This window comes from Oncorhynchus nerka, linkage group LG24 (assembly GCF_034236695.1).
Source record: "Oncorhynchus nerka isolate Pitt River linkage group LG24, Oner_Uvic_2.0, whole genome shotgun sequence".
Lineage (NCBI taxonomy): Eukaryota > Metazoa > Chordata > Actinopteri > Salmoniformes > Salmonidae > Oncorhynchus > Oncorhynchus nerka.
The window spans coordinates 78,553,792-78,572,731 of NC_088419.1; the positions used below are offsets into that span (position 1 = coordinate 78,553,792).

General features: G+C 45.8%; 1 protein-coding gene across 1 annotated transcript in view; it reads left to right on the forward strand.

Annotated features, from left to right (window-relative positions):
- Nucleotides 1-398: 398 nt before the first annotated feature.
- LOC115121284 (PH domain leucine-rich repeat protein phosphatase 1-like) overlaps nucleotides 399-18,940 on the forward strand; it is a 71,362-nt gene continuing 52,820 nt past the window's right edge. Inside the window, exon 1 of the mRNA XM_065009177.1 lies at nucleotides 399-2,495. Within this exon, the coding sequence (XP_064865249.1) occupies nucleotides 749-2,495 (1,747 nt within the window). The 5' untranslated portion in view covers nucleotides 399-748. The remainder of the gene's footprint in view (nucleotides 2,496-18,940) is intronic.

Genomic DNA, 18,940 nt, shown 5'->3' on the forward strand with positions numbered 1-18,940 from the left:
GCATGTGCAACCCGTCAAAATCAATGGCACTCCTATATAAAGTTATTTTGGACGAAAATGAAAACGTGTCCGTTTGTCACTTTCACGAGTTTGAAGTAATAACATGTTAAACTACTTAAAACATTGTCTCGAATGTACGTTGTGCCTTTCGATTTCGAGAAAATTAACAACTAAGGAATAACGTTTCACTTCTCTCATTGAATTCTCTGACCCCAAACCCCGGCCAGGTCTGCTTGGTCTCCTTCGCAAGCGTTTCCTGAAGTGTTGTGATGTTGTGTATTAATGTCGCTGCTAAAGGGAAAGTTAAATACAGAAAACTACATTTCCCAGAAGTCCATGCAGGGATCGGTACGTCATCTCATAAATATAAAGCTTTCGTGGGCGTAAGCAAATCTTCAAATCCCGCCAGCTTCATCAAATGCTTCACATATCTAATGAGCTTGACTGGCTGGTTTCATACCGCAGCAAAACATCCTCTATAATGGCGGTATCGATAGCAACCGAGCGGCATTGACCGGCGATTTCACCAGCAGCCAGCAAAAGAAAACAAATTGCACGGCCTGGCTAGCTCTCTTGCTTTCTCCATTGCTAGCTGGAAAACGCAAGTGGAATAATGTATGTAACGAATAAACTGCAAGGGTACCTGCCGGAACTAACGTTAGCTAACTAGCTTTATTTATTTGGAGTTCGTAGTGGTTGTTGCTACTGTTAGCTTGCTTGCTAACGTTAGCGCATTCATTTGCGGAAAATGGAAAGTGTGCGGATAGTGGCTGGGGAGAGGAGCCGATTGGAGGTGGATTCCCTGTCAACGTCAGTCGGAATATTAGACTCGGAAAATGGACAAATAAGAACTGGCAGCAAGTTTTTAAAGGCCAGTGGTGGTGCACTCTTCCCCGCTGGAAAAATAACTGCGACGGGGGAAGATGATGGCGGGGGCGGGGAGACAAAACTCTTGGGACTTGCTACCACCTCCCTACTTCACATAGCGATACGGAACGGGATTTACCAAAACCAGGCTGCTAACGCCACCAGTAGTGCTGCCAATCTCAACATGACCACCGGTAAAACACCCAACATCTACAGCCTCGTATCGGTCAGCAGCACCAGCGTGAACTCGTTGTTGACCAGGAGACGGCGGCACAAGAGGAACCTCTCGGCCGCAGCTTCGACAACCTCAAGCCCACCCGCAGTCTCCTCCGTTGGGGGAGTGAGACCCACACTGTCCGCATCGTCTGTCAACAACACACTGAGCCTGGATAGAAAGACCTTGCTTCGCCAGAAGCAGGCGAAGCAGCTCCAGCCCAACGACAAGGCGTGGGTCCGAGCTGACCTCCAGCAGGGTTGTATCCACGTCCATGACCGACTCACGCCCTCCTACCCCCGGGCGGTACTATGCACCGTGGACACCACCGCTGGGGAGATAGCGGCTCGTCTGGGGCAGCTTGGAGGTAAATGTGGAGGGATACTAAGAATGACTCGCAAAACAAGTGCTTATGTTGACCTGAACGGTAACTGCAATGGTAGCCATGGGCATATTGACTACCAACTTGGTGTGAATAAAAGTAACAACGTGAAGACCTCCTACCCGGGTTCTGTGATCTCCTACTCGGGGTCAGAGGAGAACCAACCAGTCTCTCCAATCAAGCGGCTTCATAGCAATAACAACCATGCTCAATATTACCTGGAAACAAATATATTACTTTCTGACTACAAGATACCAAGCACCTCTTCCTCTGAGGTTTATCTAAATGACAGTGAGGGTGCAGACATGGGCCTGAGTGGGGCCGACAGTTGTGGACTGTACTCAGGCTCAGACATGGAGAGTAGCACCTTTGATGATTTGAGCCCCGGTGGTCCGCGGCCCAGCCAACACCAGAACTCCCTCAGTGATGCTGCTGTCCTTGGGACCAACTCCTCAGTGCTCAGCCCAAACTTAGATTCCGCCACGGAGGAATTGGACCCGTTTGGGAGTTCCTCAGACGAGGTTGAGCTAGACCCTTCCCCGACACACACAGCCAGCATCCCCACTGTCACTCAGCAACAGACCCTGGAGGGGAAATCCATGCACATCCCCTCAACTGATGCCTGCAAAGCTCCTGACAACAGGCTATCAAAGTCAAACCAACTGGGAGACAAAAACCCTGCTGATGAAGGTGGAAAAACAGGTAGCACTGGAGGAGAACCCAGACTGATCAATCCCCTGTCAAGCTGTGTCAGTAACTCACTGGCCCTACCTCTGACTGGCAGAGCAGCTGTTGAGCGTGACCTGGTCGTTTCAGGGGAGCTGAGAGGGGTCCCGGGCCCAGAGAAAGCCTCCCCAGCACCGGCCCTCTTCGCCCAGCTGCACGGTGGAGCTATGAGGAGGCTGGAGGATGATGAGAAGCCTCTGCAGATGCAGAATGAGTACCTCTCTAATCTGGGCTATGGAGACCCGTGGCGGGTACAGGAAGAGGGTATGGACCCAGAAATAGGCTGTCTCATACGCTTCTACGCAGGTGAGTGTGACCTTAGAAAATGTGATTCATTTATTATTGTGGCTATTAATGAATGATTATGTACTGGTTATAAATGTTTTATCTGTGGATTTTGTTATAACGTCCTTATGTAGGTTATTAAGTAGGCACCCTTCAAATAAAGTGTACCCGTATTTCTGTGTGGAAGGTGAGTGAGGATTGGGTGGGTCAGGTGACTGTTTCAGTGCTAAATAAGGACACAGCCAGGGTAAGCAGCTTCTAGTCAGATTCTCTAGGTTAGCTTAGCTTGGTGGTTCTCCCTTGGCCCCTGCACTGCTATCCCTGCCCTGGCTGTCAGTTTGATTGTGTTTGGCTAGTGCTCTGCCCATTATCATGCTGTCAACCCATTCTTAGTCTTACTAAAGTACTGTGTGACCATCCACTACAATGGCATTATGTTTGGTCAGTCGGATTGTCAAAACAAGAAGATGATTCAATTGTTCCAGCGGCCGGAGACAATAGCCTGCCTTGTGCCTCCGAACCGCCTACACGCTCCACCCCCCACGGGGAATGATGAATAGGCAGACACATCTGGAGGTAACAGGTGTGCTCATTTTCCATGATGCCCCAAGATCACAATGATTGTTAGGAACCACTTTGGAAAAGTGTGTTATTGTTTTGGATGTTGTTGGAGGGAGGATGGAGCATATGGGCAACAGGGATCAGTATGTTTTGAGGTTAACAATAAGTATATTTGTTTTTGACCATATCATCTCAGATCTAACCACAGGCATTCAGATGAAAAAAACGAATCCCTAACAAACAAACCGCTTAGGTTTGATATGGCCTAGAACAGAGATGGGCAACTTTGATGGGGGTGGGGGCCACAAAAAAATCAGAACTCATCATGTGGGGCCTTAGTGGCTCGCGGGTCTGCGTACCTGCATCCATACCCACACATGCAGTCAGAGCTGGCTCTAGCTTTTTGGGGTCTTTATGCAACATTTTGTTGGGGGGCTGTTGAAGTTTTATGTAACAGTGTGGTCAAAGGCTTATTACAGACTGGGTGGTTCAGTCCCTGAATACTGATTGTCTGGAAGCCGTGATATATAAAACCATATACCATGGGTATGACAAAACATTTATTTTTACTTAGCTAATTACGTTGGTAGCCAGGCACCTCAGGGGTTTGTGGTATATTTCGTTACATCGTGCATAAGAACAGCCCCGAGCTGTGTTATGTTGGCCATATACCACACCTATTCGGGCCTTATTGCTTAAGTAACTTATAGGTAACCAGATCATGAGTACAACTACTGTACAAACATAGTTATGTTTTTGTATTATTACATAATCAAATCAAATTTTATTTGTCACATACACATGGTTAGCAGATGTTAATGCGAGTGTAGCGAAATGCTTGTGCTTCTAGTTCCGACAATGCAGTGATAACCAACAAGTAATCTAACTAACAATTCCAAAACTACTGTCTTATACACAGTGTAAGGGGATAAAGAATATGTACATAAGGATATATGAATGAGTGATGGTACAGAGCAGCATACAGTAGATGGTATTGAGTACAGTATATACATATGAGATGGGTATGTAGACAAAGTAAACAAAGTGGCATAGTTAAAGTGGCTAGTGATACATGTATTACATAAGGATGCAGTCGATGATATAGAGGTCAGTATATACGTATGCATATGAGATGAATAATGTAGGGTAAGTAACATTATATAAGGTAGCATTGTTTAAAGTGGCTAGTGATATATTTACATCATTTCCCGTCAATTCCCATTATTAAAGTGGCTTGAGTTGGGTCAGTGTCAATGACAGTGTGTTGGCAGCAGCCACTCAATGTTAGTGGTGGCTGTTTAACAGTCTGATGGCCTTGAGATAGAAGCTGTTTTTCAGTCTCTCGGTCCCAGCTTTGATGCACCTGTACTGACCTCGCCTTCTGGATGATAGCGGGGTGAACAGGCAGTGGTTCGGGTGGTTGATGTCCTTGATGATCTTTATGGCCTTCCTGTAACATCGGGTGGTGTAGGTGTCCTGGAGGGCAGGTAGTTTGCCCCGGTGATGCGTTGTGCAGACCTCACTACCCTCTGGAGAGCCTTACGGTTGAGGGCGGAGCAGTTTACCAGGCGGTGATACAGCCCGCCAGGAGATTTGCATCTGTAGAAGTTTGTGAGTGCTTTTGGTGACAAGCCGAATTTCTTCAGCCTCCTGAGGTTGAAGAGGCGCTGCTGCGCTCTTCACGACGCTGTCAGTGTGAGTGGACCAATTCAGTTTGTCTGTGATGTGTATGCCGAGGAACTTAAAACTTGCTACCCTCTCCACTACTGTTCCATCGATGTGGATAGGGGGGTGTTCCCTCTGCTGTTTCCTGAAGTCCACAATCATGTTGACGTTGAGTGTGAGGTTATTTTCCTGACACCACACTCCGAGGGCCCTCACCTCCTCCCTGTAGGCAGTCTCGTCGTTGTTGGTAATCAAGCCTACCACTGTTGTGTCGTCCGCAAACTTGATGATTGAGTTGGAGGCGTGCGTGGCCACGCAGTCGTGGGTGAACAGGGAGTACAGGAGAGGGCTCAGAACGCACCCTTGTGGGGCCCCCGTGTTGAAGATCAGCGGGGAGGAGATGTTGTCGCCTACCCTCACCACCTGGACGCGGCCCGTCAGGAAGTCCAGTACCCAGTTGCACAGGGCGGGGTCGAGACCCAGGGTCTCGAGCTTGATGATGAGCTTGGAGGGTACTATGGTGTTGAATGCCGAGCTGTAGTCGATGAACAGCATTCTCACATCTCTTGTCCAGGTGGGTTAGGGCAGTGTGGTTGAGATTGCATCGTCTGTGGACCTATTTGGGCGGTAAGCAAATTGGAGTGGGTCTAGGGTGTCAGGTAGGGTGGAGGTGATATGGTCCTTGACTAGTCTCTCAAGCACTTCATGATGACTGAAGTGAGTGCTACGGGGCGGTAGTCGTTTAGCTCAGTTACCTTAGCTTTCTTGGGAACAGGAACAATGGTGGCCCTCTTGAAGCATGTGGGAACAGCAGACTGGTATAGGGATTGATTGAATATGTCCGTAAACACACCGGCCAGCTGGTCTGCGCATGCTCTGAGGGCGCGGCTGGGGATGCCGTCTGGGCCTGCAGCCTTGCGAGGGTTAACACGTTTAAATGTCTTACTCACCTCGGCTGCAGTGAAGGAGAGACCGCATGTTTTCGTTGCAGGTCGTGTCAGTGGCACTGTATTGTCCTCAAAGCGGGCAAAAAAGTTATTTAGTCTGCCTGGGAGCAAGACATCCTGGTCCGTGACTGGGCTGGGTTTCTTCTTGTAGTCCGTGATTGACTGTAGACCCTGCCACATGCCTCTTGTGTCTGAGCCGTTGAATTGAGATTCTACTTTGTCTCTGTACTGACGCTTAGCTTGTTTAATAGCCTTGCTATGCAGAAATCACTCTGCTATTTCCTGGTTGAAAAAATTGGAATAGTTTGCCTAATTTCAGTTTGTGATAAAACAAGCAAGTATAGTGTAAAGAATCATTGTACCATCTAAACCGCTGTGAAATATATTTTCCATAACCAAAACTGTAGTATTTTCAGCTGTTTGAAGCTGGTGTACAAAACTGAAAGTAAAATACGCAAAAACAAAACTTAAAAATAGGAAGCATAGAAATAGTGCACATATAACAGATCTACCACTTCTTAGATTTGATTTCAATGAGTGACAGATCTATAACTCACATTTCTATGTGAATGTTGTCAAGTCGCCCAAGAATTTATATATTGGAGCTTTAACTTACCCGTAAATATTATCTAAACTACCACAATGCACTATTTCTCAACGTCATATGAAGGATCTACTACCGAGTTCGTATGCTGGCGCGGTAGCTAGCTCAAGCTAGCTAACGTTAGCCGCTAGCATTTAATTACATTCCAGACCAAATGTTTGCGGTGTTGGATTGTAGCTCACCAATCACATGAAGTGTGATGTAAACAAGAAGCAAATGGGTCACGTGCGGCCATGCAGCATTCTCTTCACAGACTTTGTGGATGTGTTATCATATGTAGTACATATGTTTTGTAAACTTTTCGTCATGTTCTCTGTGAAGTAGGCTGCGGGAGTTTTTTATTTTTCCACCTTGTCTTAGTGCTAGCTGACAGACATCTGGAATATATGTATACTGAACAAAAATATAAACTCAACATGGAACAAAATCAACGATTTTACTGAGTTAAAGTTCATATAAGGAAATTGGTCAATTGGAATAAATTAATTTGGCCCTAACCTATGGATTTCATATGACTGGGCAGGGGCACAGCCATGGGTGGGCGGGCCTATCTCCCACCCACAGGGGATCCAGGCCCAGTCATTCAGAATGAGTTTTTCCCTCCAAAAGTTTTTTTTATTACAGACAGAAATACACCTCAGTTTCATCAGCTGTCCAGGTGGCTGTTCTCAGATGATCCGGCAGGTGAAGGAGCCGGATGTGGAGGTTCTGGGCTGGTGTCGTTATACATGGTCTGAGGTGGTGAGGCCAGTTGGATGTACTGCCAAATTCTCTAAAATGACGCTGGCAACAGCTCTTGTGGAGGTTCCTTCAGTCAGCATGTCAATTGCGTGCACCCTCAAAATTGTGGCATTGTGTTGTGTGACCAAACTGCATATTTTAGAGTGGCCTTTTATTGTCCCAAGCACAAGGGCATCTGTGTAATGATCATGTCAGGTGGATGGATTATCTTGGCAAAGGAGAAATGCTCACTAAACAGGGATGTAAATGAATTTGTGCACAACTTTTGAGAGAATCTTTTTGTGTGTATGGAACATTTCTGCTATCTTTTATTTCAGCTCATGAAACATGGGACCAACACTACACGTTGCGTTTTATATTTGTTTTCAGTATATTTTGGATTTCCTTGACTCTCCCTTGGCCCTGCGAACCCCCCCCCTCCCCTTTTTGGTAGCTAACCCAGCCTGCACTCTTTTAAAAGTTTTACGATCAATCTGTAAACCTGCTCTCTTTGTTTTTAGTCTGTGGTTATGTTTTGGTTGTGTTAGTTGTGTTCTAGCTGATCTAGTTTGCCATCAATAACCGTGGTGGTTGGATGGGTCCCAGCCATCAATGTGTAAGTTTCTGCGCTCTCTTTGCTTTGATCTGTAGTTATGCTTTAGTTGTGTTCTAGCTGGTCTATAGTAGTTGGGCTCTAGCTTGCTGACCATAACCGTGGTGTTTGGCTAGGCTAATAGCTAATTGGTTAAATAGCTAGCTTGCGGACTAAGATGACTGTGTAACAGTATAACTTTAAACCGTCCCCTCGCCCATACCCGGGCTCGAACAAGGGACCTTCTGCACACATCGTTACCCATTGCTCCACAAAAGCCACGGCCCTTGCAGAGCATGGGGAAACACTATTTCAAGGTCTCAGAGCAAGTGACGTCACCGATTGAAATGCTATTTAGCGCGCACCACCGCAAACTAGCTAGCTATTTCACATCCGTTACAACTGCATATAGCTAACATTATTTGATAACTGGTTAGATGGCATTATGCATTTCCAAAACATTGGTTTACTTTAATGTAGCTGTAAAATAGGTGTTGATAGCAACTGGCTGACTCATGTAGTACAAACAAAGTTAGCAGGCTAATAAGGCTAACGTTAGCAGGCTAATAAGGCTGACGATAGCAGGCGAATAAGGCTAACGTTAGCAGGCGAATAAGGATAACGTTAGCAGGCGAATACGGATAACGTTAGCAGGCGAATACGGATAACGTTAGCAGGCTAATAAGGCTAACGTTAGCAGGCAAGTTGGCAAGCAACCTTGCAAGTTTATTTGTAACAATACATTCATAAAGTATTTGCTTATAAGTTGGCAGAAAATGTAATTGAAAACAGAAATCATGAGTGCAAATGATTTAGTTTAATTTGAAGTTATACAAAGAGTTTACATTATAGGGAATAGGCTGGCTTATCGGGTCCTCTGTATTACATCATCTCCTGGAAATACATTTTCCAACATGACTTCCGGGATCCTTCAGAATTCTGATCGGTTCTATGTAATAACTCGAAAAATAGAAAATTAGGTGTAAAAATTAGGTGTAACTTTGATGCGTTTACTAATGCAAATCTATATATTACATGTGGTTACATTTATGCTGCCTACCCTATAATTTCCTGCAATTCTACACATTTTGCATGGTGCAGAGAGAAATGTATAGACTAACTAATCTTATGAAATTGTAGTAATTTTGCTGTGAAAAATGAGTAGTTTTTAATATGGTATGAGTGTGACTAACAAAATCAGTGCCCCCCCCCAACCAAGATTACTACAAGTTTAGATAGATTGGCAAATTATTCTAACGGAAAGCTAAAAATGTTTTGCTGACATGGGCTAATTGAGTGACTATCAGTGACTGACATAACGAGAACTGCTGAATCACAACGGAATTTACAAATTGCACATTGGGTATTCTACTAAAAGAGTTAAGAGAGTTAAGACTTTTTTTCTGTGTGGAAATTGATCCATGGGCCTACAAAAGGGGGTGGAGTTGCCCATCCCTGGCCTAGAATAACACTAGTAAAGGAGATGATCTGTTATGTGAAGGGATACATGGCTCCAGGTCTCCCCAGGGCAGGGATAGTCTACAGAGAGCTTTTGTACCTGTGTCTCTGTGTGAGAGTAGCTGGTATGGTGTGCAGGGGCCTGCATTGAGCAAGAATGTGGCGTGAGAGGAAAAAGGAGAAGCACTAGTATGATGGAGGAGAGAAGGGAAGTCTTGTAATCAGGAACATACTGTTTCAGAGAGATTTCTGGACTGAAGCTCTCCGTCTTTCTCTGTCATGCCACCCCTCTCATGCCACCCCCTCTCTCTTTCTCATGCCCCCCCTCTCTTTCTCATGCCACCCCCTCTCTTTCTCATGCCACCCCTCTCTTTCTCATGCCACCCCCTCTCTTTCTCATGCCACCCCCTCTCTTTCTCATGCTACCCCCTCTCTTTCTCATGCCACCCCTCTCTTTCTCATGCCACCCCCTCTTTCTCATGCCACCCCTCTCTTTCTCATGCCACCCCTCTCTTTCTCATGCCACCCCCTCTCTTTCTCATGCCACCCCCTCTCTCTCATGCCACCCCCTCTCTTTCTCATGCCACCCCCCTCTTTCTCATGCCACCCCCTCTCTCTCATGCCACCCCCTCTCTCTCATGCCACCCCTCTCTCTCTCATGCCACCCCTCTCTTTCTCATGCCACCCCCTCTCTTTCTCATGCAACCCTCTCTCTCTCATGCCACCCCCTCTCTTTCTCATGCCACCCCTCTCTTTCTCATGCCACCCCCTCTCTCTCATGCCACCCCCTCTCTCTTTCTCATGCCACCCCCTCCCTCATGTCTCTTTCTCATGCCACCCCCTCCTCGTTCTCTCTCATTTCTCATGCCACCCCCTCTCTTTCTCATGCCACCCCCCTCTCTTTCTCATGCCACCCCCTCTCTTTCTCATGCCACCCCCTCTCTCTTTCTCATGCCACCCTCTCTCGTTCTCTCTTTCTCTCATGCCACCCCCCTCTCTTTCTCATGCCACCCCCTCTCTTTCTCATGCCACCCCCTCTCTTTCTCATGCCACCCCCTCTCTTTCTCATGCCACCCCCTCTTTCTCATGCCACCCCCTCTCGTTCTTCTCATGCCACCCCCTCTCTTTCTCATGCCACCCCTCTCTCTTTCTCATGCCACCCCCCTCTCTTTCTCATGCCACCCTCTCTCTCTCGTTTCTCTCATGCCACCCCCTCTCTTTCTCATGCCACCCCCCTCTCTTTCTCATGCCACCCCCTCTCTTTCTCATGCCACCCCCTCTCTTTCTCATGCCATGCCACCCCCTCTCTTTCTCATGCCACCCCCTCTCTCTTTCTCATTCTTTCTCATGCCACCCCTCTCTTTCTCTCTTTCTCATGCCACCCCCTCTCTTTCTCATGCCACCCCCTCTCTTTCTCATGCCACCCCCCTCTCTTTCTCATGCCACCCCCCTCTTTCTCATGCCACCCCTCTCTCTCTCATGCCACCCCCTCTCTCATGCCACCCCTCTTCTCTCATGCCACCCCCCCTTTCTCATGCCAACCCCTCTCTCTCTCATGCCACCCCCTCTCTCTTTCTCATGCCACCCCTCTCTCTCATGCCACCCCCTCTCTTTCTCATGCCACCCCCTCTCTTTCTCATGTCACCCCCTCTCTTTCTCATGCCACCCCCTCTCTCTCTCGTTTCTCTCATGCCACCCCCCTCTCTCATGCCACCCCTCTCTCTCATGCCACCCCTCTCTTTCTCATGCCACCCCCTCTCTTTCTCATGCCACCCCCCTCTCTTTCTCATGCCACCCCTCTCTCATTCTCTCTCATTCTCTCTCATGCCACCCCCTCTCTTTCTCATGCCACCCCCTCTCTTTCTCATGCCACCCCCCTCTCTTTCTCATGCCACCCCCCTCTCTTTCTCATGCCACCCCCTCTCTTTCTCATGCCACCCCTCTCGTTCTCTCTCATGCCACCCCCTCTCTTTCTCATGCCACCCCCTCTCTCTTTCTCTCGTTCTCTCTCATGCCACCCCCTCTCTTTCTCATGCCACCCCTCTCTCTTTCTCTCTCTTCTCTCATGCCACCCCCTCTCTTTCTCATGCCACCCCCTCTCTTTCTCATGCCACCCCCTCTCTTTCTCATGCCACCCCCTCTCTTTCTCATGCCACCCCCTCTCTTTCTCTCGTTCTCTCTCATGCCACCCCCTCTCTTTCTCATGCCACCCCTCTCTCTTTCTCTCGTTCTCTCTCCTGCCACCCCCTCTCTTTCTCATGCCACCCCTCTCTCTTTCTCTCTCTCTCATGCCACCCCCCTCTTTCTCATGCCACCCTCTCTCTCATGCCACCCCCTCTCTTTCTCATGCCACCCCCTCTCTTTCTCTCGTTCTCTCTCATGCCACCGCCTCTCTATTTCTTTCTCTCTTTGCATGCCAAGTACCCATTCATTAAATTCAGAAAGTATCCATTCAGTTAAAGAGGCAATCTGCAGTTTTTAGACTTCTACATTAGTCATATATTCCCATTGATTGTTTAAGAATATAATTTATACATTTCTCATACGCTTAGTACAACTGTCACTAAACCACAACCCAAAATATAAGCTTGGTTTACTCTAATGTTTGTAAATGTAAACAACCACTGTATAGCCTCAAAGCATGGTTTAAACAAAAAATGTGGATACATACTATAGTTCTGTCTATGAATGTAAGAGTGGTTCGATTTCTCCAGGCCCATCCCTCAGCTTTTTACCAAAACGGGGTTGTCACTTTTTCAACTGCAGATTAACCCTGTAAAGGACTCTTAATCATTCATGTTACAGTTACAACCAGTTGACAAACTAGGATGGGGTGGCGAGAGCAAAAAATGCGCTTGATTCATAGGGGTTACTTCAGTAACCTCCGGTAGCAGCTTGATGCGGTTATAATAAACAGAGCGACATTTTTTGAAAGAAAACAGAATCCGCTCTATCTTTTGAACCATTTAGGCTAAACAATATTATGATCCCATCACTGAAAGATAAGACTCTCAGGAACACGTACAGTGGGGCAAAAAAGTATTTAGTCAGCCACCAATTGTGCAAGTTCTCCCACTTAAAAAGATGAGAGGTCTGTAATTTTCATCATAGGTACACTTCAACTATGACAGACAAAAATTAGAAGAAAAAAAATCCAGAAAATCACATTGTAGGATTTTTAATGAATTTATTTGCAAATTATGGTGGAAAATAAGTATTTGGTCAATAACAAAAGTTTATCTCAATACTTTGTTATATACCCTTTGTTGGCAATGACAGAGGTCAAACGTTTTCTGTAAGTCTTCAAGGTTTTCACACGCTGCTGCTGGTATTTTGGCCCATTCCTCCATGCAGATCTCCTCTACAGCAGTGATGTTTTGGGGCTGTTGCTGGGCAACACGGACTTTCAACTCCCTCCAAAGATTTTCTATGGGGTTAAGATCTGGAGACTGGCTAAGCAATTCCAGGACCTTGAAATGCTTCTTACGAAGCCACTCCTTCATTGCCCGGGCGGTGTGTTTGGGATAATTGTCATGCTGAAAGACCCAGCCACGTTTCATCTTCAATGCCCTTGCTGATGGAAGGAGGTTTTCACTCAAAATCTCACGATACATGGCCCCATTCATTCTTTCCTTTACACGGATCAGTCATCCTGGTCCCTTTGCAGAAAAACAGCCCCAAAGCATGATGTTTCCACTCCCATGCTTCACAGTAGGTATGGTGTTCTTTGGATGAAACTCAGCATTCTTTGTCCTCCAAACACGACGAGTTGAGTTTTTACCAAAAAGTTATATTTTGTTTTCATCTGACCATATGACTTTCTCCCAATCTTCTTCTGGATCATCCAAATGCTCTCTAGCAAACTTCAGACGGGCCTGGACATGTACTGGCTTAAGCAGGGGGACACGTCTGGCACTGCAGGATTTGAGTCCCTGGCGGTGTAGTGTGTTACTGATGGTAGGCTTTGTTACTTTGGTCCCAGCTCTCTGCTCTAGGTCCCCCCGTGTGGTTCTGGGATTTTTGCTCACCGTTCTTGTGATAATTTTGACCCCACGGGGTGAGATCTTGCGTGGAGCCCCAGATTGAGGGAGATTATCAGTGGTCGTGTATGTCTTTCATTTCCTAATAATTGCTCCCACAGTTGATTTCTTCAAACCAAGCTGATTACCTATTGCAGATTCAGTCTTCCCAGCCTGGTGCAGGTCTACAATTTTGTTTCTGGTGTCCTTTGGTCTTGGCCATAGTGGAGTTTTGAGTGTGACTGTTTGAGGTTGTGGACAGGTGTCTTTTATACTGATAACAAGTTCAACAGGTGCCATTAATACAGGTAACTAGTGGAGGACAGAGGAGCCTCTTAAAGAAGAAGTTACAGGTCTGTGAGAGCCAGAAATCTCCAAATACTTATTTTCCACCATAATTTGCAAATAAATTCATTAAATCCTACAATGTGATTTTCTGGATTTTTTTTCTTCTCATTTTGTCTGTCATAGTTGAAGTGTACGTGTGATGAAAATGATTTTTAAGTGGGAGAACTTGCACAATTGGTGGCTAACTAAATACTTTTTTTGCCCCACTGTATGTGTCTGTTTCCCTCTACAATGTCCACAAGCTGCACAGAACTCATTAGACCAGACACTAAATCAGACTGGGGGAGATTATCAATGATGATGTTCTTTTCTACACAGAAGATCATACAACATTCCCAGTACCTTTCTGATGCGTTTCAGTCACTTCAAACCACACTTCCTTCATATTGAAATACTGTCCAAAGTATTGTCAGACTGATTTGTATTAGACTGTCACATCTCCAATTAAAAAAGTCAACATTGGCAGTTGATTTACGTCCCACTTTTTTACATTTTGTGTGGGTCTCGAAAAAATGTATATAAAAATGGGGTCACGGACCTCATCTTTGGGATCCCCTCCCCTACTTTACGTTGTTGTTAACGGCCTGTTGTAAGTTTGTACACACTAGCCTATAGCAATGTTGGAAGATGCCCGTTTGTTATGAAATGTATGTTAGTGATCAATAGTTACAGATCGCAACATTATTTTTGGCTCCAAGTAAGAAGGCTATTTTTGCTGCAGTTGGCTGCGTTAGCTAGCGCTAGTCAGCTGTACCTGCGCCAAAACTCTGGTATTTTTCATCCTATTATAGCTCGTTCTTCATCTTCTTTTTAAATAGTGAGCCAACATGTTTTCAACACTTTTATTTCCCTGACTTCCCAAAAGGAGTTTCTCGTGCTTTCTCTTGTCTCTCTGCAGCAGACATATAGTGAGCAATATGTTTGGAATATCAAATCGCAATAAAATCCCAGTATCGAATCGCAGTACATATCGAATCACAATGAATATCATTCCTGCACCTAAGTATGGTGATGATATCTTATCGTTAGGTCCCTGGCTATTCCCAGCCCTACTTTATGTAAATGTTTTGGGGTGTGAAACTGGGAATGCTTTCTCCTTTCAGGGTGGGTTCTGGCATCTGTCTGGGAGTGTCAAGGCTATTTAAGACAAGGAGTTGATCTATTTTAGACTACATGTGGAAATAATTGAAGGAGACTTGGGTACTCAGGTTTTGCATTGTGTGTAAGGTAAGAGTTGTGTTGCCTAGGGCTGTTCATCCTTGGCAGTCAGAGGAGTCTGAGTCAGCACATTCTGAGTGCCCCCTGGAAAAGGCATGTTGGGGACACACACACACACACACACACACACTTTGCTGACAAGGAGAGAACGGTGAGCTGTGCAGAACTCAAATTTCACCTCCTCAGTGTTGATCTACCTGCGACAGCAGACAGTATACAGTATGCTTGCCCGCCTGGCTCCCTTTCAGCTGAGAACTGCATTACCCAGAGGTCACTGGCGCTCTGTCTCTGTTCCTCCCCAAGGTAACGGCTCTAGCTCCACTACCCAAGCCCAGCAGCTAGGGCTGTGACCACCATGGAATTTTGGATGAGGGTTAATGGCCAGCCAAATGACTGCAGTCACTGTAAAAACCACTCCACACATTTTTAACTCTCCTCTGCTCCTGACTGCATGTCCTGTCATAAAAATAGAATGAATAGAACGGGTGTCCCAATTCCAGTCAATGATGGGTGGATGGGTGGACTGGCGGCCATTGCAAGAAAAAAGCAGGAAGTAAAAGCAAGAAGTGTACCCATCAATATGTGCTGTGATTTGTTGATTCAACTCAACTGATATTACAAAAATACATTTCCTTGCAAGAGCCAAATCAGTTAGCATAATTTAAATGAACATTCTACATTACCATATACATTATTTCATCACAATACCAGGCGAGTCTGCCCATGAGTTTACCAGTGAAACTGCCCGACCATCCCGTCTTCAGTCAGGTGTTTGTTCCCAAAAACTAAAATCGTACAAAAAATGGTTATGACGGTAATTATATTTTTATGATGTTCTTCCACCATAACCGTTGGTTACACAGTTCTATGGTAATTGTCCCAGCCCTACCAGAAGCTGGGCTTCTCTGCCCCTCTCAGACAGCCCTTGTGGTTGTGGATCTTTACTCCCCTTAGCAACGTGGGTGGATTTACATGTGCTAGCATTGTTTTAATAGTATTGGATTGCACAAAAACAGTCTGTGGGAAACCGAAAAACAACACCATTTCAACTTACTGTGTCGGTGGCCAGGACGGGTGGTCATTATGACGAAGGGAATTTGAGACAAAATATCTAAAGGATTGTATTATTAAACAGACTTTCCAAACGTGGGCCTGTTTACCTCAAAATTAAAGTCCCACACAAGTTATTCCCTTTTTGTCCACATATGACACACATGCATTACTTTTATTTTGAGGTGAGGAGGTGGGTCTAGAACAGACCCACGTTTGGAAAGTATGTTTAATAATACAATCCTTTAGATATTTTGTCTCAAATTCCCTTCGTCATAATGACCATCCTGCCTACCGGCACAGTAAGTTGAAATGGAATTTTATTTCATTTCTGGCTTCGCACGGACTGTTTTTGTGCAATCCTGTACATTTTAAAAGTAACGCTTTCGCATGTAAATCCACCCGCGTTGCTATAAACGCCTACTCCCCTGGCTGTGGTTTAACTTGACAACCCCACACACCCAAAGCTTCCTTGTACTTCTGTCTGTATAACCATAGAAAGATGGAAAGAAAGTTTCAATCATTTGAGTGTGAAAATAAAGTTAGTTATGGAGTTTAATGTTCATGTTGTGGACACACTAGAAGTTGATGTGTATGTGTTGTTGAGAATGGAAATCCATGGACAGTCCTTGGAGACTAGGCTTGTAGGGGACAGTTATTTGAGGCATGTGTGACTGAAAGGGTGGGCTGTCTTCTGGATGTCGAAGGTCAAACACAGACAGGACATTGGATAAGAGTTAGGATGTTTGGGATGCCTTTAGAAGATTCTTGGACATAAGGGAAGGGCGAGGACAACAGAAGTGCTAAGAATGTCTACTCCGTCCGACTCTGTCTCAGACAGGAAGTGGTCATGGGGGACAGGATGTTGCTCTGAGGAATGGGCGGAAGGAGAGGGCGTACATGTATACATACATTGTGTGTGTGCATTAGCACAGACTATGTTTACACTACTCCACCTAGAGTGGTTTAAGTTTACATTACAGAAGGATGTACGGTTGTCTAAAAGTAGCCTATACCATTGTGTGTTAAATTGGTGCACAAAATGCTGTTGTATGTAGGCCTGTCACTAGTGGCCTGATCAGAGGATGAGCACATTATTGTGTGAAGGCCTGTCACTAGTGGCCTGATCAGAGGCTACCGAGTGGCGCAGCGGTCTAAGGCACTGCATCTCAGTGCTTGAGGCGTCACTACAGATACAGCCTGGAATTGAACCAGGGTATCATAACCGGCCGTGATTGGGAGTCCCATAGGGCGGCGCACAATTGTCCCAGTGTCGTCCGGGTTTGGCCGGTGTAGGCCGTCATTGTAAATAACAATTTGTTCTTAACTGATTTGCCTAGTAAAAAAAAAGAAAAAAAAGCACATCATTGTATGTAGGCCTGTAACCAGTGGCCTGATCAGAGGATGAGCACATTCATTAGGGAGAGGGGGTTGTGTGGGTGGAGGATTCCTCAAGCGTGTATGAGTTAGGGCCTCCTAGCTCTGAGCCCCAAACCCTCCATCAGTGGCTCTTTTTGTGTGTGTGTGTTGGTTGGTAAGGCTGCCCATCCTTTGCTGTACCATAATTTACTTACTCTGAACATTATTTTCATGCTGTGGCCATGTTGATGGAACCGGTGGTCTGGAACCGGTGGTCTCTGAAGTAGGGGGAGAGCAGCCAGATCAAGAGTGCATCCCAAATGGTACCTTATTCCCTATTAGGTAAAAAGTAGTGCACTAGGGAATAGGTGGCCATCTATGATGCAAGCCAGATGGGCTGTAGGGACTCTGGGTAGACCAGATAGCTCTGCCTGGGACCAGAAACAGCCCCATGGAGGGGTGCGGGACTTGTCCCTAGAGCCGTGGGAGCGGACAGAAAAGGACCAGGGTGGAGGACGGGGATGCTAATGAGGACACGCCACATTCTCTCTGAGAGGGCATTGTTTGGAATAACGTAATCCTCTCCTCTCTGGGCTGAGGGGAATATATATTTTTTAACCCCTCTGGTCTCGCTCTTGCGCACTCTTTCTCTCACTCTGCTCTGTTTATACCTCAGTCCCCCCTTCATTACCCTGCCAACCAGCATATAAACACTTCTGGCCTGGCAGCTCTATCTGTATGGTCAATAACCATAATCTATAGTATGTTGAAGTGGACTGGAGTCCCTGTGTAGATAACTCCCACATTCCATACATTCCACAGGGCTGTTGTAGAGTGGACAGACCTGACTGTGCTGTTGATAGCTCTATCTTCTCATCTTTAGTCTGTCCTCTGGGGGTGTCCTCCTTCACCCTTCTCTCTTAAAGAGACAGAGGGCTACAGGATACCACTATGCAGCCTCTGGCCAGGGCTGGGCCACCTTTTTACCGTTTGTGTGTGTTTTGGTGTTACTTGTATGTAATGAGCATTGATGAATAGCACAGCAGTCTGGAGGACTTTGTCTAGAATGTCTTTCTCTCCTTTCCCCCTCCCTCCCTCCCCAAGCAAAGCACTGGAACACCTGAGAGCGAGTGTGAGGCGGAGAGGGTATCAGAGGACGAAAACCGGCAATCTCAGGAAAATATGATCATGCACAAACACACACACAAAGGGCTCTATAAGAAGAAACGGGGAAGCAGACAGATCTGGTTCAGTCAGCTGCTTTCATTCTTATTTTCTTTCTCTCTCCCTCTATCCCTTAGCCTCACTCTAAAACGGACTCCCGTGTGTGTGGGTCCCATTAACGCAGAATTCAGAGCCCCCCCTCACCAAAAAAAAGACAACGCAGAAATATCTTGCTGTGTTTTGTAAACGCAGATCCAAAATACTTCTTATTGTAATTTCTGCTCGACATCAGAATAATTTGTGCTTCTGTTGCACTTCTCCACTTGGATAAGAATTCACAAACAGGGCATTCTATTGGCAGACAGCACTCTGACTGATGTGTAACTCATTTCTCTGGTACTTTTCTCAGTGGAGCCTACTTCTCTATGGTAAAATGCAAGATTAACTACAAGCGTAACAGGAAATGTAGCTGTCTACGTTCTTTCTATGATAAACATTTAGAAATAATGTTTATCATTACCTTTTTCATTGTAAGCTCATTTACTTGTGTGGCTTCGATCCAAATAGCATTGCACTTCTGTGGTTATCTGATGAAAATGAAGCTATTTTTTGCCAAATGTGTTGCAATAATGTATTCTCTGTGAAGGAAAACTATGGTTGCACGCCCCTGATCTCTGTTGAATATTAAACGCCGGTGAAATGGTTTAAAACACCGTTTTTTTAGTCTGCATTATGAAAATGATAATTGCGGAACTCAACAT